General features: G+C 41.4%; 1 protein-coding gene across 11 annotated transcripts in view; it reads left to right on the forward strand.

The window, feature by feature from the left end:
- Window positions 1-6,739: 6,739 nt before the first annotated feature.
- LOC311073255 (uncharacterized protein) overlaps window positions 6,740-22,690 on the forward strand; it is a 126,103-nt gene continuing 110,152 nt past the window's right edge. For 10 of the 11 annotated variants that reach the window (XM_084098813.1, XM_084098814.1, XM_084098820.1 and 7 more), the window contains exons 1-7: window positions 6,740-6,956; window positions 8,069-8,218; window positions 10,970-11,122; window positions 13,268-13,420; window positions 13,948-14,100; window positions 14,902-15,054; window positions 21,085-21,237. In XM_084098813.1, coding sequence (XP_083954939.1) covers window positions 6,866-6,956; window positions 8,069-8,218; window positions 10,970-11,122; window positions 13,268-13,420; window positions 13,948-14,100; window positions 14,902-15,054; window positions 21,085-21,237 — 1,006 coding nt within the window. In that variant the 5' untranslated portion in view covers window positions 6,740-6,865. The remainder of the gene's footprint in view (window positions 6,957-8,068; window positions 8,219-10,969; window positions 11,123-13,267; window positions 13,421-13,947; window positions 14,101-14,901; window positions 15,055-21,084; window positions 21,238-22,690) is intronic. The other variant, XM_084098818.1, reaches the window with a different exon arrangement.

Below are 22,690 nucleotides of genomic sequence, written 5' to 3' on the forward strand. Positions count from 1 at the left end.
ACTTCATGAGGCGTTTGAGGCCATAGCAAAAACGTCTCGGTTACTGATGTAACCCTCGTTCCCTGAAGGAGGGAACGGGAGACGTAACATCGACGTGACGACGTAATTGGGATCACTTCAGGGAGCCCTATCAACTTCAAGTGTCTACAGAACGAGCCAATGAACGTTGGCGTGTGTGATCGCGTCACGCGCCCCCGCCCCGCAGCGCGGGTATAAACAGGAAGCGGGCGCACGCACACATTGTTTTTCGCTGAGTCGTCGAGATTTGTGACAGCCATGCGGCGATGGTCAGCAACGGTGGCGACGGGACGTTACGTCTCCCGTTCCCTCCTTCAGGGAATGAGGATTACATCAGTAACCGAGACGTTCCTTTTCAGTCGCTCACGTTCGACGTAACGTCGACGTGACGACGTAATTGGGATCCCATGGAAAACGCCACAGTTGCTGCCACATCCAGCGCCCTACGCAAGACTCTCAGACCCCCAACTGCTGGGGCGGAAGACCTGCGTAGAGGGAGTTCAACTGCTGTTCCATTATACCCCACACAGCGGAACTCTTGGATAACACTGGGAAAGCGTACCTTTCCAGGGAAAAGAACGCTGCGGACACACCGACAGTGACGGCAGAGCAGACTCTGCCGAGGGAAGACACGGGCTCACCGCAGGGAGCTGGTCGTGGAAGAATACACATATGGGATCGCCGCAGGGATCACCACATATGGAACCCAGCCTAGCACAAGTTACACAAGCATACGAGCACTAGGCCTGGCGTCGGACGCTCTGCAACGTCCGACTGCCGAAGGGGTGCGGAGGAACTCACAGGGTTCGCCAATTGGGGAACTCGACTGGAGCAAAAAAGCGCACATATCCATTCCTAGGAAGGGAGTGGCGCAGCAAGCCGACACTAGAGCGGGAATTTCGGTGTTACCGGCTAGATGAAGCGAGCACACAGGAAGAAACCGGCTCAACACGTAGGCTATAAAACCTAGTGAACGTGTTAGGTGTCGCCCAGCCTGCAGCTCTACAGATGTCTGACAGCGAGGCGCCGTGTGCCAGCGCCCAGGAAGAAGCGACACCCCTAGTGGAGTGGGCTTTCAACCTGGGCGGGCAGGGCACGCCTTGGGCTTCGTAAGCCAAGGCGATGGCATCCACTATCCAGTGGGCCATCCTCTGCCAGCCTTCCCCTTCTGCTGGCCTCCGTAACAGACGAAGAGCTGATCTGAGGTCCTGAGGCTTTGCGTTCTGTCCACGTACAGACGCAGAGCGCGAACGGGACAGAGAAAAGCCAGGGCTGGGTCTGCCTCCTCCGAAGGCAGCGCTTGCAGGTTCACTACCTGGTCCCGGAAGGGAGTGGTAGGAACCTTGGGCACGTATCCGGGCCGGGGTCTCAGGATCACGTGAGAGTCATCCGGGCCGAATTCTAGGCACGATTCGTCGACTGAAAATGCATGCAGGTCCCCTACCCTCTTGATAGAGGCCAATGCAACCAGGAGTACTGTCTTACAGGACAGGATTTTTAACTCAGCTGATTGCAGAGGCTCAAAGGGTGGACTCTGAAGTGCCGAAAGGACCAGAGACAAATCCCAAGAGGGTATAGAGAGTGGGCGAGGAGGATTCAGTCTCCTTGCTCCCCTCAGGAACCTGACGATCAGGTCATGCTTCCCCAAAGACTTACCATCAACAGCATCGTGATGTGCGGCAATAGCGGCAACATACACTTTAAGGGTGGAGGGAGACAGCCTTCGCTCCAGCCCTTCTTGCAGGAAGGAAAGCACGGCTCTGATCGAGCAAGATCGGGGGTTCTCCTCATGAGAGGAGCACCAGTCAACGAAAAGGTTCCACTTCAACGCATAGAGGTGCCTGGTAGAGGAGGCTCTAGCGGAAGTGATGGTGTCAACTACCGCAGGGGGTAGGTCACCTAGAACCTCCGCGTCCCGTCCAGGGACCAGACATGGAGTTTCCAGAGGTCTGGACGCGGGTGCCATAGGGTGCCCCGTCTCTGAGAGAGCAGGTCCTCTCTCAGAGGGATGGGCCAGGGAGGGGCTGTCGCGAGGAGCACTAGTTCCGGGAACCAGGTCCGGTTGGGCCAATACGGCGCAACTAACAAGACCTGCTCCTCGTCCTCCCTGACTTTGCACAAGGTCTGTGCAAGAAGGCTCACTGGGGGAAACGCATACTTGCGAAGGCCCCGGGGCCAGCTGTGTGCCAGAGCATCCGTGCCGAGGGTCCCCTCGGTCAGGGAATAGAACAACTGGCAGTGAGACGTGTCCGGGGCGGCAAACAGATCTACCTGTGCGGTCCCGAAGCGCCTGAAAATCAGCTGGACCACCTGGGGATGGAGTCGCCATTCTCCCGGTAGCACCTGCTGTCGTGAGAGCTCGTCGGCTGCACGGTTGAGCAGGCCCGGAATGTAAACGGCACGAAGCGACCTCAGATGCTTCTGACTCCAGAGGAGGAGATGGCGGGCGAGTTGTGACATGCGGCGGGAGCGTAGACCACCCTGGCAGTTGATGTACGCAACGGTCGCAGTGCTGTCCGTACGGACCAGTACGTGCTTGCCTAGTAGCAGCGTTTTGAAACGGCTCAGTGTAAGACGTACTGCTAACAACTCGAGGCAGTTGATGTGCCAATGCAGTTGAGGCCCCGTCCACAGACCTGAAGCTGCATGCCCGTTGTACGTGGCCCCCCAGCCGGTGGTAGAGGCATCCGTGGAGACCACAGAGTGCCTGGACACTTGTTCCAGGGGAACACCTGCCCGCAGGAACGAAGGGTCCGACCACAAGCTGAGAGTTTGGCGACAGTGCGGAGTCACTTGGACCCGGCATGAGCCGCTCTGCCACACCCATCTCGGGACTCGATGGTGGAGCCGGTGTTGGAGCGGCCTCATATGAAGCAATCCGAGCGGCGTAACCGCGGCTGCAGATGCCATATGCCCCAGGAGCCTCTGAAAAAGTTTCAGTGGTGCCGCTGTTCTGCGTCTGAGCGTACTCACGCAGTTCAACACTGACTGGACACGGGCCTCGGTGAGGCGCGCTGTCATGTTGATCGAGTCCAACTCCATACCGAGAAAAGAGATCCTCTGCCCGGGGGTGAGTTTGCTCTTTTCCCAGTTGACCCGAAGCCCTAGGTGGCTGAGGTGACTGAGCACCATGTCCCTGTGTTCACACAACTGCTCTCTCGACTGGGCCAGAATAAGCCAGTCGTCGAGGTAGTTGAGGATGCGAACACCACGCTCGCACATGGGAGCAATGGCCGCCTCCGCGGCTTTCGTGAAGACACGGGGCGACAGGGCCAGCCCGAAGAGTAAGACCTTGTACTGATATGCCCGTCCCTCGAACGCAAAGCGAAGAAACGGTCTGTGTCGAGGGAGAATCGAGACATGAAAGTACGCGTCCTTCAGGTCGATTGCTGCAAACCAATCTTGGGGACGAATGCATTTGAAAATGTGTTTCTGCGTAAGCATCTTGAATGGTAGCCTGTGAAGGGACCGGTTCAGGACGCGCAGGTCCAAGATTGGTCGTAACCCACCACCTTTCTTGGGTACAATGAAGTACGAGCTGTAGAAGCCGGTCTTCATATCGGCTGGAGGGACCGGCTCGATCGCGTCCTTCGCCAGTAGGACTGCGATCTCTGCCCTGAGCACAGGGGCATTGTCCGCCAGAACACGGGTGAACAGAATGCCCTTGAAAGCAGGGGGACGCCGGGCGAACTGAATCGCATAGCCGAGTCTGATGGTACGGATGAGCCAGCGAGACGGGTTGGGAAGCGTTAACCAGGCTCCTAGAGACCGAGCAAGCGGGACCAACGGCACCACAGACGTACCCGGGGTGGGGCAGCGTGGCGGAATGCAGGGACCCGACTCGGACAGCACAGCGGCCCGAAGTGGGGTCTGAGTGTGTGGTGCAGCACATACCTGCTTCCGTCGAAGGGCAGAGTGAGTGTGCGGAGGCGTCAGCACGTCCGGAACACAGCCACTGCTGCTCGCTGGCGATGAAAGAGGGGCTCGGGAGTGACAAGGCATGGCGGCGTCGTCGACTCTTGGGGCCCAGAGGTTTCAGAAATTGCTCTTTTTTTTGAAAATGTGGGTACCACTGACCCGTGGGTCAGTGGCGGAACAAAAAGAAAAGGAAACAAAAGATTATCCGCCCGGCCCTCCACCGGGGGAAGGAGTGGTGCCTTCGCCATCTCCTGAAGAGCAACTTGATCCACCTCTGGGCAGCACGTCTCAGGGTCGTTTGCACCGTCGCTCCTCCTGGTTTGGCAGCGGCCTGGACGGGCGGGGTCGGCTTCCTTCGGCTTGCTCCACGCTGAGGCCTGGATGGTTGCTGCTGCTGCTGGGGCTTAGCGGGAGCGGAGGACGCCGCAGAAGGCCGACCTCGGCAACGAGTAGACGGAGGGTCTGCGGCCAGCGGACGGGTGGGAGCAGCAGCGGTCCGCCGGGGCAGGATGTGCCGGATGGCCTCCGTCTGCTTCTGTGCGGCCGAGAACTGTTGGGCAAAGCTCTCGACCGCGTCGCCGAACAACCCAACCTGGGAAAGAGGGGCATCCAGGAACCAATATTTATCGGTGTCCCTCATATCCGCCAGGTTGAGCCAAAGGTGGCGCTCCTGGACCACCAAGGTGGACATCGCCTGACCGACTGAACGTGCGGTTTCCTTCGTCGCCCGGTGGGCGAGGTCGGTTGCCACACGGAGCTCCCGGAGGAGCTCTGGGTCAGAACCACCCTCGTTCATGTCCATGAGCGCCTGGGCCTGGTGGACCTGCAAGAGCGCCATGGCATGGAGGGCGGAAGCAGCCTGTCCACAGGCCTTGTAAGCCTTCGCCGTTAGACCGGACAAAAACCTACAGGCCTTGGACGGGAGGCGTGGATTACCCCGCCAAGAGGAAGCGGACGTCGGACACAGTTGCATCGCGACGGCCCGCTCCACTGGGGGGATATCCACATACCCCTTAGCTGCCCCGCCGTCGAGGGTGGCGAGGGGGGAGGAGCCACTAGAACGGCTTCGGGCACTATACGGTGCCTTCCACGTCCTAGAAAGCTCCTCATGCACCTCCGGAAAGAAAGGTACCGGGGCGGCGCACTGAGAACCGGCCACCGAACCGACACACACACACAGACACAAACAATAGTGCTGTGAAAACAGCAGTTGTGAGCTGCAATGCAGTTGTGAGCTGCAATGCGGCCACCGCTGATCGCGCCGTCACACCAACACTGCAAGCAGAGAGAGATTTTCATTTGAAGTCTTCAAAAGCGCTGATTCTCATAGACAGAAGTCTCATAGAAGCTCGGCTCCGAAGTGAAAGACAATGTGTGCGTGTGCCCACTTCCTGTTTATACCCGCGCTGCGGGGCGGGGGCGCGTGACGCGATCACGCACGCCAACGTTCATTGGCTCGTTCTGTAGACACTTGAAGTTGATAGGGCTCCCTGAAGTGATCCCAATTACGTCGTCACGTTGACGTTATGTCGAATGTGAGCGACTGAAAGGGAACTACACTTAGTTCTATTGCTAACATTTCAGAGGAAGTGTATGTAATGAGGAAGGTTGTTTAACAAAATTAAATGGCTCTTGAGATAATAGCCTCCCAGGAAGGAACATGCAAAGTGATTGCAACTGAGTGTTGTTCACATATCCCAGAAAACACTGGGAGAGCAGTGAACAATTTAGCTAAAGTTCTGCATGAACAGGTAGGCAAGGCAGGACAGGGCAAGGCAAGGCAGGACAGGGCAAGGCAAGGCAAGGCAAGGCAAGGCAAGGCAAGGCAAGGCAAGGCAAGGCAATTTATTTATATAGCACATTTTATACACAATTAAAAATGCTTTACATAGAAACGGAATATTTGTTAACAGATGCATAAGAACAATAAAAGCAGAGAATAAAAATGTTTAAATAAAACAGTTATAAAAAGAATTAAAAGAATAAAAAAAAGGATACATATAGCAGATAAAGTGCAATCAGTCGGACGTACACAGTGCTCATTCAGTAAATGCACAGCTAAACAGATGTGTTTTGATTCTGGATTTGAATGTGACTACTGAAGCTAGAGTGCTTATCTGCAGTGATCCTCCATGGAGAAAGGTGCCATCAGAATTAGTTTTATGTGTTTGACCTTGCAAAGCTGGCATTGGGAGTGGGGGTATGATTTCGGCAGGTGCTTGGGTTAAAAATGATAGTGATTTTATGTGTGTCACTACAGCATATGGTTATTATTTATGTTTTAATTTGTAAAAGAAACAAAGGTTTTCATACTTTGCTTAGTTTTTTTCTTCCTTTTTGAACACTCACTAGGCTACCATTTGCAGTTGTCCTTAAGAGAAAGATATGCAGTTGAGAGAAGAGACCTGATGCACCTAGTTATCTCCATATACAGGAGTTGGGAGGGTTTTTTTTTTTTTTTTTTTTTTTCAGCCATATCTAATAAACAGGTTATGTTTGTTTGGTTTTTTTTGCAGGTAAACTATGGATATAGCTGTTGATTAAGGAATAATTATTTATTAATTTATATTCATATATTATTTATTAATTTACTCACTCACACACACACACACACACACAGTGGGAACAGAAAGTAACATAGTAACACAAGAACCAAAATCACAAAACAAAGCAGGGAAAAACGATCATGTATTAATAAAGAGTAATAACAAACACTTAATCCAGACAGGAATTACAGGTGTGGAAAACCACAGTCGATGAACGTCATGCGCGTGCACGCGAAGGGGAGTCAGATTCTGGCAGGGAGACGAAATAGACAACACCTCAAACTCACGCCATTGGTTGAGTGCTAACTCAAATACTTTTTCGTCCTGATATAAGAATGATTTTCCAGGAGAGTTCATTCATTGTGTGATCGCAGGTCGAAAGGATGACAGCTCGAGTGTACTGCGCCGTGTTATTGTGTCTGTCTGGATGCTGGAGCTCAACAGAAGCTGCTCCAGGACGAAACATCACAGGAGGTGAGAACATCCATGTAACTTCATACGCAGCCCGAATATGCATTAAACAAGTGCCTTACAAAATATGGCATCTCAGCACATTACAATTCTCAAACATACAGAGTACAGACGTCCAGTTAAATATGAACTTTGTACATCAGTTTAAATAATTCCTTTAAAGGTATGTAAATATATAGCCTATATTTGTATATACGTAAGTTGTTTTTTATCTATTAATTTTTATATCTATTACTCTTTATATACATTTTCCACTGTACAAGGAAAACACAGATATTCTTTTTTACAGTAAAACAAGAATATTAATATTAATATGGTTAAAACGTTACCAGATTTGTTTGCCATCAATCAGATTTTGATCAATCCTCCTACAAAAAAGAAAAGAAAAAAAAGAGCAAAAGTTTAGTTTTTGTTGTTGTTGTTGATTAAAATGCTTAAAATGAATTTTGACTGATACAAAATTGGTTACAACTCTTGTTTCACACTTTTTTATCTGACATTAATTGACACAGTTTAGGAATAAAGTAGATTTCTAAACTACTTTGATTTGAAGTATGGATTTGAAGCAGATAGGCTAAATATGTGAATAAGCTTGACTCATTCTGCAAAACCACTGATTTACAGATGCTGAAACAAACTATTATAACCTGGTCTCCCCTAATGATGCTCTTATATTATATTATATTATATTATATTATATTATATTATATTATATTATATTATATTATATTATATTATATTATATTATATTATGTGGCTGTTGAATGCTTGAATCTGATTGGTTGATGAAGATTCTAAGGTGTGTAGTTATTTTCAGGGAAATGCACAGCTAAAGTAGTTCCAGGCAGATCTTGACCACATTAAGTACATGTCCATATCACTCCGCCAAATGATTTCAGTTATTTCAAAGGTCCTTACAGCAACAACAGCAAAATAACCAAATACCATGATGAATAAAACATGACATTTTAAAGTAGAAAGACTGAAATACTGCTGAAACTGCTCTTTCTTGTAAAACGTATTCTAATAATATATATGTACAACTATTTAACTTTTTACACTGAAAAAGACTGCATTCAGTGATTTGGCTTCTCTGTCATGTGTCTGTATAACAGTAAATCCAGGAGTGTGTCCAAGCAGAAAATATGAAGCAGAAGAGTGTGCTTGGATACGTTTCGTGTCGTGTGACACTGACAGTGACTGTGCCAAGAATGAGAAATGCTGCAGCAATGGATGTGGACTTCAGTGTATGGCTCCAAATACAGGTATTATATTATATTTTATTATATACATCTTTTTATGAAAGCCATTAATTATAGCTATTAATTATAGGATTCAGCATTACAGTATAATTGAAATATTAATTTTAACCTTTATTAGGCTTTAAACTTTTAATTTATATGAACTTAAAACAATCTTCACATAAACCCATTATAATGAATGTCACATTTACCAGCCCTTCAATATATCAGAGCTCAATTTTTTATATTGGCCCAGTCAGACCAGTTTAAATGTTTACTTGCCCTGCTAAACTGCATAAAAAAGTTATTGTTTTCATTGTTTTTGACCCATGTAAACTGTTAAACAGTGCTTTAAGATTTTCAGGTATAGGTTTAATAGGATATACAGAAATTGAATAAAGTTATCAAACACTGTCTTAACTGCATAAATTATAAATTAAATATAGATTAATCCTTATTAAAGCTACGAAAGTTATTCAGTCAAGAACAGTGAAAGATTTTCTCTCTTTTGTTCTTTAACTAATGTTAATGACAGACATTAAGCAGCAGGTTTGTTAGGCTGCTGTCACTTTAAGTACTGCCAGTACCGCACTGTGTTCTCTTTTGTGTCTTATCATGCTGAAATGTTTTAAAAGCATTTGCATGAATCAGAGCGTGAACATGTATTGTAACGCAAGCCAAAGAATGATGGGGGAAAAATGGATGCTGCGTTAATTGCGTTAAATATTTTTAACGCATTGAACTGAAAATATTAATCGAATGCGTTAATTTTGACAGCCCTAATTATATTATATTATATTATATTTAGTGCTTTCAATCAATTAAAAAAATTAACTAGATTAATCACACATTCTGTCTGTGATTAATTACGATTAATCGCAATTAAAAACAAGTTTTTAATATATTTTATAATGTAATAATTTCAATGTTAATATCCAAATTAATGTAGAAGCAACATAAAGTCAAGTCACATTTATTTATATAGCGATTTTTACAATACAGACTGTTTCAAAGCAGCTTTACAGAGATAACAGGAAAATAATGCAAAAAAAAATTGTTTCCGGAAGAAAATATCATCACAGTCCAGCTTAAATAAAGTCCAGTGATGTTTCATTTTTGTTTTAAAAAAGTTATTAATTTAGTTCATTTATCTATCTATATATATATATATATATATATATATATATATATATATATATAGTTGCTCTGGAGTAAACCGTGATGTCATCGTCCAGCTCAGTTCAGTTCTTGTATAATAGTGTCAATGCAGGCAGATCAATATTATTGTTGAATATTAAATTAAATTGTTTAATTTAATGTCCCCAACTAAGCAAGCCAAGCCAATGGCAACAAAGGTGAAAAGGTGACAAAGGCGAAAAAGGTGACAGTATAAAGACACAATGGGCCCTATCTTGCACCCAGCGCAATTGACTTTGTACACTGACGCATGTATCATTCCTATTTTGCACCCGCGCAAAGCGCGCTTTTCCCTCCACAGAAGCACGTCGCTAAACTAGGGAATGAACTTGCGCTCCCTGGGCGGTTCAGCGCAAAAAAGGAGGCGTGTTCCGGCGCAAACGTTCCTTCATGCTATTTTGCAGGTTTAGAAAACAATTGCGCCACTAACCAGGAAAAAATAGTTTAAAGTCAGTGGCGCGTTGCGCATGTTATTCATATACTATTTTAAGGGCGCATGCTTGGCCATAATCAATGTAGCGTGTGCACAACGCGCATACACTTTGATTCTCTCATCTACACAGAAGCAGCAGTTTTCATTTTTGCAAATCATACATTATTATGATAGATAGATAGATAGATAGATAGATAGATAGATAGATAGATAGATAGATAGATAGATAGATAGATAGATAGACAATTTATTATAAAAGCATACATCTAGCTTACACATTTACCCAAATTATCATACGCCTTTTTAACCGAAGTTAATTTGGGTGGGTTTCTCCATCCCCAACGTCCCTGACGAGAGCGTTGAGAGTAATTTTCTCTGTTACCTTTGTTCTTTGATTAACTTTAATGACACACAGCATCAGTGGCTGCTGTCACTTTAAGACCAGCCGCTGCCGAATATGATGCGGATCTCACACGCGTCTCATTTTCTCACAACTCTACGTTCATTTAAGACTTTATTTAACTCATTAAAGATTGCTCTTATGAGGATACTGGAAAAAACTGACATTTTGGCACAAATGTGTGTTACAAGCGTCAAAGAGAACTCGATTCTGGTGCGATGTCTGTGCGCTCGATACTGGCGCGCGTCTTCCTGTGCGTTGTGTGTCACATAGACAGGACATTCACGGGCAGCGCGTTCTCGTTTGTCTTATCGTGCTTGAATGGTTAAAAGGCATTGGATGAATACGAGCGTGATCATATAATGTAACGCAACCAAAGGATGACAGAAAATACGAATGCTGCGTTCATTGTGTTAAATATTATATAGCCTTAAACTGGACTAAACTGAATTGCATGTGTTAACGCGTTAACTGACAACACTAATTATTATATTATATTATATTATATTATATTATATTATATTATATTATATTATATTATATTATATTATATTACTATGGGGCAGTTGAATGCTTGAATCTGATTGGTTGACAAAGATTCTAAGGTGTGCAGTTATTTTCAGGGAAACGCACGGCTAAAGTAGTTCCAGGCAGATCTACAACTTCCAAAATTCTTTTTTTCTACAGTGAAAAATTAATTCAGCATTCAGTGATATGGCTTCTCTGTCATGTGTCTGTATAACAGTAAAGCCAGGAGTGTGTCCAAACACAAAATCTGAATTAGTAAAGTGTGCCAAGAAGGATGAAGAGTTGTGTGCCGATGACAGTGAGTGTCCCAAAAAGGAGAAATGCTGCCGCACTACATGTGGTGGACGTCAGTGTATGGCTCCAGTTACAGGTATTATATTATATTATATTATATTATATTATATTATATTATATTATATTATATTATATGATATTATATAGTGCTGTCAATCAATAAATATGTATATACAGTATATATCTTTATATATTTTTATATTGTAATAATTTCACATTTAATCTCCAAATAATGTAGAAACAACATAAAGACAGTATCTAAACTTTTGTTTAATGACATCTTTTTATATAAAAAAAAAAACATTAATTTTAACCATTAATTATAGGCATCCAGCATTACAGTATAATTGAAATATATCAACATTTATTTGGCTTTAAAAATATAACAACTTTTAATTTATATGAACTTAAAACAATCTTCACATAAACCCATTATAATGAATGTCACATTTACCAGCCCTTCAATATATCAGAGCTCAATTTTTTATATTGGCCCAGTCAGACCAGTTTAAATGTTTACTTGCCCTGCTAAACTGCATAAAAAAGTTATTGTTTTCATTGTTTTTGACCCATGTAAACTGTTAAACAGTGCTTTAAGATTTTCAATAAACCTTACTTAAAAAAAGCATGCAAACCAATTGCCTTGAAAAAACAGAGTAAAATGAAATAGGAATAGTATGTAGTACTAACAAGTGCATGTCTAGAAGTGTACACTTACAAGAGAGTTCCAGTAACTTAAAACTAATTTGTATAGTATACTTGATCATTTACTCATTTATTTACTCATGTACTCATTTATGCTAGTTGTGTTAACTCTGATGTTTTCTGCATACAACTTGGAATTACTGAGTTTACTTTACTTCAAAAGCAATCCAGTTTACTTGTTAAAACCATGCAAACCGATTGCCTTAAAAAGAGCAAGTAAGCTTTACTCCAATAACTTAAGTGCTACCAATCATCTATTATAAATCATTGAGAATACTTTCACAATTTTACAAAGATAACATTTACAACTGGACAAATAAATTTAAGGCAATGATACAGTTCAAAGGTAAATTTATTGTATTTGTTTTCTTAACAACTGACACAGGGGTGGTCCACACAAGTTTGCATTGGGGTATACAATTTATGTAAATAGTCACTTTAGGTTTTTACATTTTTTTGAAAACACTTTATAATAAGGTTCATTAGTTAACATTAGTTAGTGTATTAACTAACATGAACTAACAATGAGCAATACATTTGTTACAGTATTTATTAATCTTTGTTAAAATACAGCTATTCATTGTTCATGTTAGTTTACAGTGCATTAACTAATGTTACCAAATACAACCTTTGATTTTAATAACGTATTAATAAATGTATATAAAATCTGAATAAAAATAAATATATTTGAGACCATACCCTGACTCTAACACATTCTCAACAAACAGCTTTAACAATTCAATACATAACAATTACTCACTTTAATCAATAACACTTCAGAGACCAAACTTGGTATATAGAAGTGCAAAAAAAGTGGCTACATTCATTAGCCTAAACGATGAAAAAGCAATGTCTCTGACACACATGTACATTAGAAATGAATATGCTGACAGCATCTTAAAGGGATAGTTCCCCCAAAATTTTTTATTCTGTCAGTAATTACTCACCCTCATGTTGTTCTTAACTCCGTAAGACTTTCGTTCATCTTCGGAACACAAATGAAGATATTATTGATGAAATCTGAGAGCTTTCTGTCCCTCCATAGACTGCAATGTCATTGCAACTTTCAAGGCCCAGAAAGGTAGTAAAGACATCGTTAAAATAGTCCATGTGACTACAGTACTTCAACCTTAATGTTATGAAGCGACAAGAATACTTTTTGTGTGTAAAAACCCCACCATTTCGACATTATTCAATAATCTCTTCTCTTCCACGTCATTCTCCTACGCTGTTGACGTAGTGTAAACAGCCCAGTGCTTCTGGGTTCTACGTCAGAACGTAGTCTTATTATTGGCTGACGCTGGTCATGTGTGATGCTGGCCAATAATAAGCCTACGTTCTGACTAAAGTAGTTCCAGGCAGATCTTGACCACATTATGTCCATAACACTTTGCCAAATGATTTCAGTTATTTCAAAGGTCCTTACAGCAACAACAGCAAAAGAACCAAAAACCCCAGTGAAAAAGACATTCAGCATTCAGTGATTTGGCTTCTCTGTCATGTGTCTGTATAACAGTAAAGCCAGGGGTGTGTCCAAGCACAAAATATGAGGCAGCAAAGTGTGCCCTGATACGTCCCAGGTCGTGTGACACTGACAGTGACTGTTCCAACGATCTGAAATGCTGCAGCAATGGATGTGGAATTAACATGTGTATGGCTCCAGTTACAGGTATTTTTATATTATATTATGTGCGGTCAATCGATAAAAAATATTAACTAATTAATTGCACCTGACATTCAAGTACTTTTATAAATTGTAATTTCACATTTAATCTCCAAATAATGTAGAAACAACATAAAGACAGTAGCCAAACATTTGTTTAATGGCATCTTTTTATTTAAAAAAGCCATTCATTTTAGCCATTAATTATAGGCATTCAGCATTACAGTATAATTGAAAACTATCAAATTTAAATTAGTTCCAGGCAGGTCTTGACCACATTATGTACATGTCCATATCATTTCACCAAATAATTTCAGTTATTTTAAAAGTCCTTACAGCAACAACAGCAAAAGCAACAAAACCCATGACGAATAAAACATGAAATTTTAAAGTAGAAAGACTGAAATAGTTATTTCTAGTACAACGTATTCCAATAACATATAGATACAACTTCCAAAATATTTTTTTTCTACAGTGAAAAATTAATTAAGCATTCAGTGATATGGCTGCTCTGTCATGTGTCTGTATAACAGTAAAGCCAGGAGTGTGTCCAAACACAAACTATGAAGTAGTAAGGTGTATGAAGAAGGATGAAGAGTTGTGTGCCGATGACAGTGAGTGTCCCAACAAGGAGAAATGCTGCCGCACTACATGTAGTGGACATCAGTGTATGACTCCAGTTACAGGTATTATATTATATTATATTATATTATATTATATTATATTATATTATATTATATTATATTATATTATATTATATTATATAAAATTAATAATTAACTAGATTAATCACACATTCTTTCTGTGATTAATCACGATTAATCGCAATTAAAAACAAGTTTTTAATATATTTTATAATGTAATAATTTCAAAGTTAATACCCAAATTAATGTAGAAGCAACATAAAGTCAAGTCACATTTATTTATATAGCGCTTTTTACAATACAGACTGTTTCAAAGCAGCTTTACAGAGATAACAGGAAAATAATGCAAAAAAAAATTTGTTTCCGGAAGAAAATATTGTCACAGTCCAGCTTAAATAAAGTCCAGTGATGTTTCATTTTTGTTTTAAAAAAGTTATTAATTTAGTTCATTTATCTATATATATATATATATATATATATATATATATCTCAAACACATGGAGTCTTTAACCACTGTGCACCTGATGTGCGCAAAACAAACTAAAAATGTATTAAACATTTATGAAACGCATGATCATGTTTTGTAAATGATTAGTTAATCATTAACTAATCAAATGTAAATGACTTGTAACGGAATTTACAAAACATACATAAAATGTTAGTATGTCACTTGCTAATCATTTATGAATTTTTTTGTAAATGATTAATTCATCATTAACTAACCACTTATAAATGACTTACAACTGAACGTTATTATAAAGTGTTACAGATTTTTTTTTCTACAGTGAAAAATTCATTCAGCATTCAGTGATATGGTTTCTCTGTCATGTGTCTGTATAACAGTAAAGCCAGGAGTGTGTCCAAACACAAAATCTGAATTAGCAAAGTGTGCCCAGAAGGGTAAAGAGTTGTGTGCCGATGACAGTGAGTGTCCCAAAAAGGAGAAATGCTGCCGCACTATGTGTAGTGGACTTCAGTGTATGGCTCCAGTTACAGGTATTATATTATATTGCATTACATTACATTACATTACATTACATTACATTACATTATATTACATTACATTATATTGTATTGTATTGTATTATATTATATAGTGCTGTCAATCGATATATATATATATATATATATATATATATATATATATATATCTTTATATATTTTTATATTGTAATAATTTCACATTTAATCTCCAAATTAATGTAGAAACAACATAAAGACAGCTCAAATTTTTACTTGCCCTGGTAGACTGCACAAAAGGTTATTGTAACATAAATGATATAGTAAATAGATCAATCCTTATTAAAGTTACTAAAGTTATTCAGTCAAGAGCAGTGAAAGATTTTCTCTTTCTCTTTAGTTCTTTAATTAACATTAATGACAGACATCACAGCAGCAGGTTTGTTAAGCTGCTGCCACTTTTAAGACCTGACGCACATGATGCATCACAACTCTTTATGTTCATTTAAGACTTCACTGAACTCATTTAAGACTGTGTTTGCGAGGGTACTTTACAAAACGGCCATTTTGACATAATTTTGTGTGTTTTTTGTCGTTCAAGCGCTGTTTGAAGCAGCTTTCTGTGCACACGATTGTGTGTGTGTCACACAGACAGGAGATGCCATGTCTCTTTTGTGTTTTATCACGTAGTGATAGTAGAATAGTTTAAAAGCATTTGCATGAATAAGAGTGTGATCATATGTTGTAAAGCTAGCCAAAGGATGATGGTAAAAAAAAATGGATGCTGCATTAAAATAAAAATATTAATGTTATTGTTAATATAGTTAGCATAGTTAATTTGGCCAACCCTAATTATATTATATTATATTTAGGGCTGTCAAAAGATTAATCGCGATTAATCGCATCCATAATAAAAGTTTGTGTTTAAATAATATATGTGTGTGTACTGTGTATACTTAAATTTGTATATATAAATACACACACATGCATGTATATATTTAAGAAAAATGTGTTATTTATATATAAAAAATATATATTTATATATAATATAAATTATATATAAATATATACAGTATATGTATGTAAATATTTCTTAAATATATACATGCATGTGTGTATATTTATATATACAAAATAATTATACACAGTACACACACATATTGTAATGATGCAGCGGACGAGGAGGGATCCATTTGCAGCTTTATTTAGAGTGGTCAGACAGGCAGGGTCAACAGCAGACAGAACAACGGAGAGAACACAGAGCAGATCGGGGTCACAGGCAGAAGTCAGGGCAGGCAGCAAAAGGCAAAGTCCAATTAACAATCCGGGTAAAGGCAGGCAGAGAACAATCAGGAGTCGAGATACACAGTCCAAGGTCAGTAAACGAGAACAGCAAACACAGGAATAAACACTCAGAAATTGTATGCCGGGGCAATGCAATACTTCGCAGAGAAGTGGAGTGTGGAAGTGGCTTTTATGTGTGTGTGAATGAGGTGCAGGTGTGTGTGTAATCAGTGCAGTGCAGGTGTATGAAGTAATCAGTCCAGGTAGATGCAGGATGGGAAATGTAGTCTGTGAGTGAATGATAGTCCGGTGTGGAGTGCCCTCTGGTGGCTCTCAAGGGCACTCCAGCTGGTGACCGTTACATAGCCCCTCCCCAAAGAGCGGCTTCCAGACGCTCCAAAACTGTCCAGGTGGGAGGTGGCCCGGAGGCGGATCCGGGGGCGGGATGGAGGGCCAGGTCCGTGGAGCGGAAGAGGACCTTGAGACTGCGGTAATACGGAAGGCCAGGGCGGAGCAGGCTGTGCAGGCGGCCAGGGCGGAGCAGGCTGTGCAGGCGGCCAGGGCGGAGCAGGCTGTGCAGGCGGCCAGGGCGGAGCAGGCTGTGCAGGCGGCCAGGGCGGAGCAGGCGGAGCAGGCTGTGCAGGCGGCCAGGGAGGCGACGACCACTTGGGAGGCGACGATCCTTCGGGAGGCCAGGGAGGAGACAACCCTTCAGGCGGCCAGGGAGGTGACCATGGCACAGGAACAGACACCGGCTCAGCGGCGGCCATCTTGTCCGAAGACACTGGCTCGGCGGAGACCATCTTGTCCTGAGACACTGGCTCGGCGGAGACCATCTTGTCCTGAGACACTGGCTCGGCGGTGGCCATCTTGTCCGAAGACACAGGCGTGGTTTCGGCCATCTTGTCCGAAGACACTGGCTCGGCGGAGACCATCTTGTCCTGAGACACTGGCTCGGCGGAGACCATCTTGTCCTGAGACACTGGCTCGGCGGTGGCCATCTTGTCCGAAGACACAGGCGTGGTTTCGGCCATCTTGTCCGAAGACACAGGCGTGGAGTCGGCCATCTTGTCCGAAGACACAGGCGCAGAAAGAGGAAGAGATTCAGGCTCAGGATCAGGATCAGGATCAGATTCAGGCTCAGGAACAGATTCAGTCTCGGCGGGACGAGACTCTGGACGGGCGGACGTGACGTGAAGCTCTGGCTCGGCAGGACTGACGTGAAGCTCTGGCTCTGGCTCTGGCTCGGCAGGACTGACGTGAAGCTCTGGCTCTGGCTCGGCAGGACTGACGTGAAGCTCTGGCTCTGGCTCGGCAGGACTGACGTGAAGCTCTGGCTCTGGCTCGGCAGGACTGACGTGAAGCTCTGGCTCTGGATCAGGATCAGCGCGCTCTGAGCTTGACGGGACCAGCGGCAGCGAGGGCTTTGAGCTGGGTAGGACCAGCGGCGAAGAGGACTCTGAGCTGGTTAGGACCAGCGATGAAGAGGGCTTTGACCTGGACGGAACCAGCGGCAAAGAGGGCTCTGAGCTGGGCAGGACCAGCGGCGAAGAGGGCTCTGAGCTGGGCAGGACCAGCGGCGAAGAGGGCTTTGAACTGGGCAGGACCCGCGGCGAAGAGGGCTTTGAACTGGGCAGGACCAGCGGCGAAGAGGACTCTGAGCTGGTTAGGACCAGCGATGAAGAGGGCTTTGACCTGGACGGAACCAGCGGCGAAGAGGGCTCTGAGCTGGGCAGGACCAGCGGCGAAGAGGGCTTTGAGCTGGGCAGGACCAGCGACGAAGAGGGCTTTGGGCTGGACGGGACCAGCGGTGAAGACTCTAGCTTGGCGGGCATGTCGCTTGCTGTCTCAGGCGCGGCGGGCATGATGCTCTCAGTCTCAGGGGCGGCGGGCATGACGCATACTGCCTTGGCTTCAGCAGATCTGGTGTGAAGTGCGGGCTCGGCTGGACTGGCGTGAAGTGCAGGCTCGGCTGGACTGGCGTGAAGTGCAGGCTCGGCAGGACTGGCGTGAAGTGCAGGCTCAGGGGATGCTGTGAGATTGTGGGACCCCTCATCCACAAAGCCCACAGTAAACGACGAGCCGCTTATCCGAAGAGCGAGGTCGACATATTGTATAAAAGTCCATTGAGGGGTGTTGTCAGGCATGAGGTACTCTAACATGTCCTCAAGCCCATAGCGGAACATGTCCTTTAAGACCGCATCGTTGAGGTCCACCCCATGGCAGAGCTCACAAAACTCCTCCACATAGTTCTCAATCGGGCGGTCACCTTGGCTGAGACGGAAGAGACGGATTACTGGGTCCATGGTTTGCATCGCTGCTGGATCTTGATGTGGCGAAGTATTCTGTAATGATGCAGCGGACGAGGAGGGATCCATTTGCAGCTTTATTTAGAGTGGTCAGACAGGCAGGGTAAAACAACAGCAGACAGAACAACGGAGAGAACACAGAGCAGATCGGGGTCACAGGCAGACAGCAAAAGGCAAAGTCCAATTAATAATCCGGGTAAAGGCAGGCAGAGAACAATCAGGAGTCGAGATACACAGTCCAAGGTCAGTAAACGAGAACAGCAAACACAGGAATAAACGCTCAGAAATTGTACGCCGGGGCAATGCAATACTTCGCAGAGAAGTGGAGTGTGGAAGTGGCTTTTATGTGTGTGTGAATGAGGTGCAGGTGTGTGTGTAATCAGTGCAGTGCAGGTGTATGAAGTAATCAGTCCAGGTAGATGCAGGATGGGAAATGTAGTCTGTGAGTGAATGATAGTCCGGTGTGGAGTGCCCTCTGGTGGCTCTCAAGGGCACTCCAGCTGGTGACCGTTACACATATAATGTAAACACAAACTTTTATTTTGGATGCGATTAATCACGATTAATCTTTTGACAGCCCTAATTATATTATATTATATTATATTATATTATATTATATTATATTATATTATATTATATTATATTATATTATATTATATTTAGTGCTGTCAATCAATTAAAAAAATTAACTAATTAATCACACATTCTTTCTGTGATTAATCACGATTAATCACAATTAAAAACAAGTTTTTAATATATTTTATAATGTAATAATTTCAAAGTTAATATCCAAATTAATGTAGAAGCAACATAAAGTCAAGTCACATTTATTTATATAGCGCTTTTTACAATACAGATTGTTTCAAATCAGCTTTACAGAGATAACAGGAAAATAATGCACAAAAAAATTGTTTCCGGAAGAAAATATTGTCACAGTCCAGCTTAAATAAAGTCCAGTGATGTTTCATTTTTGTTTTAAAAAAGTTATTAATTTAGTTCATTTATCTATATATCTATCTATCTATATAATATATATATAGTTGCTCTGGAGTAAACCGTGATGTCATCGTCCAGCTCAGTTCAGTTCTTGTATAATAGTGTCAATGCAGGCAGATCAATATTATTGTTGAATATTAAATTAAATTGTTTAATTTAATGTCCCCAACTAAGCAAGCCAAGCCAATGGCAACAAAGGTGAAAAGGTGACAAAGGCGAAAAAGGTGACAGTATAAAGACACTATATTTACTTGTTTTGTATTTTGTATCTGGCATATTTTTATGAATGAAGGCCAGTATCACTGATACTAATTCTGCTACTGATTTCTAGATGATGTCTCCTCCAATTTTAAATAATCAATTAATAATTAATCATAACCATTCAACATTACAATGTATCAAAAGCTATAATTCTCTTTAAACATTTATTAGGCTTAACAAATATAACAACTTTTAATTTAAGTGAACTTAAAACAATCCTCACATAAACCCATAATAAATATAAGCTAAGGATGAACAATAAAGTACAACAACAAATATCATATTTTCCTGTCTAACAGGTAAGAAATATACAGAAATTGAATAAAGTTATCAAACAGTCGGCACTGCATAAATTATAAATTAAATATAGATTAATCCTTATTAAAGCTACAAAAGTTCTTTAGTCGAGAGCAGAGAGTAATTTTCTCTGTTACCTTTGTTCTTTGATTAACTTTAATGACACACAGCATCAGTGGCTGCTGTCACTTTAAGACCAGCCGCTGCCGAATATGATGCGGATCTCACATGCGTCTCATTTTCTCACAACTCTACGTTCATTTAAGACTTTATTTAACTCATTAAAGATTGCTCTTATGAGGATACTGGAAAAAACTGACATTTTGGCACAAATGTGTGTTACTGTTCGTTCAAGCGTCAAAGAGAACTCGATTCTGGTGCGATGTCTGTGCGCTCGATACTGGCGCGCGTCTTCCTGTGCGTTGTGTGTCACATAGACAGGACATTCACGGGCAGCGCGTTCTCGTTTGTCTTATCGTGCTTGAATGGTTAAAAGGCATTGGATGAATACGAGCGTGATCATATAATGTAACGCAACCAAAGGATGACAGAAAATACGAATGCTGCGTTCATTGTGTTAAATATTATATAGCCTTAAACTGGACTAAACTGAATTGCATGTGTTAACGCGTTAACTGACAACACTAATTATTATATTATATTATATTATATTATATTATATTATATTATATTATATTATATTATATTATATTATATTATATTATATTACTATGGGGCAGTTGAATGCTTGAATCTGATTGGTTGACAAAGATTCTAAGGTGTGCAGTTATTTTCAGGGAAACGCACGGCTAAAGTAGTTCCAGGCAGATCTACAACTTCCAAAATTCTTTTTTTCTACAGTGAAAAATTAATTCAGCATTCAGTGATATGGCTTCTCTGTCATGTGTCTGTATAACAGTAAAGCCAGGAGTGTGTCCAAACACAAAATCTGAATTAGTAAAGTGTGCCAAGAAGGATGAAGAGTTGTGTGCCGATGACAGTGAGTGTCCCAAAAAGGAGAAATGCTGCCGCACTACATGTGGTGGACGTCAGTGTATGGCTCCAGTTACAGGTATTATATTATATTATATTATATTATATTATATTATATTATATTATATTATATAGTGCTGTCAATCAATAAATATGTATATACAGTATATATCTTTATATATTTTTATATTGTAATAATTTCACATTTAATCTCCAAATAATGTAGAAACAACATAAAGACAGTATCTAAACTTTTGTTTAATGACATCTTTTTATATAAAAAAAAAACATTAATTTTAACCATTAATTATAGGCATCCAGCATTACAGTATAATTGAAATATATCAACATTTATTTGGCTTTAAAAATATAACAACTTTTAATTTATATGAACTTAAAACAATCTTCACATAAACCCATTATAATGAATGTCACATTTACCAGCCCTTCAATATAGCAGAGCTCAATTTTTTATATTGGCCCAGTCAGACCAGTTTAAATGTTTACTTGCCCTGCTAAACTGCACAAAAGTTATTGTTTTCATTGTTTTTGACCCATGTAAACTGTTAAACAGTGCTTTAAGATTTTCAATAAACCTTACTTAAAAAAAGCATGCAAACCAATTGCCTTGAAAAAACAGAGTAAAATGAAATAGGAATAGTATGTAGTACTAACAAGTGCATGTCTAGAAGTGTACACTTACAAGAGAGTTCCAGTAACTTAAAACTAATTTGTATAGTATACTTGATCATTTACTTTAGATGTACTCATTTATGCTAGTTGTGTTAACTCTGATGTTTTCGGCATACAACTTGGAATTACTGAGTTTACTTTACTTCAAAAGCAATCCAGTTTACTTGTTAAAACCATGCAAACCGATTGCCTTAAAAAGAGCAAGTAAGCTTTACTCCAATAACTTAAGTGCTACCAATCATCTATTATAAATCATTGAGAATACTTTCACAATTTTACAAAGATAACATTTACAACTGGACAAATAAATGTAAGGCAATGATACAGTTCAAAGGTAAATTTATTGTATTTGTTTTCTTAACAACTGACACAGGGGTGGTCCACACAAGTTTGCATTGGGGTATACAATTTATGTAAATAGTCACTTTAGGTTTTTACATTTTTTTGAAAACACTTTATAATAAGGTTCATTAGTTAACATTAGTTAGTGTATTAACTAACATGAACTAACAATGAGCAATACATTTGTTACAGTATTTATTAATCTTTGTTAAAATACAGCTATTCATTGTTCATGTTAGTTTACAGTGCATTAACTAATGTTACCAAATACAACCTTTGATTTTAATAACGTATTAATAAATGTATATAAAATCTGAATAAAAATAAATATATTTGAGACCATACCCTGACTCTAACACATTCTCAACAAACAGCTTTAACAATTCAATACATAACAATTACTCACTTTAATCAATAACACTTCAGAGACCAAACTTGGTATATAGAAGTGCAAAAAAAGTGGCTACATTCATTAGCCTAAACGATGAAAAAGCAAT

Source organism: Abramis brama (genome assembly GCF_963993115.1).
Source record: "Abramis brama genome assembly, chromosome: 22".
Taxonomy (NCBI): domain Eukaryota; kingdom Metazoa; phylum Chordata; class Actinopteri; order Cypriniformes; family Leuciscidae; genus Abramis; species Abramis brama.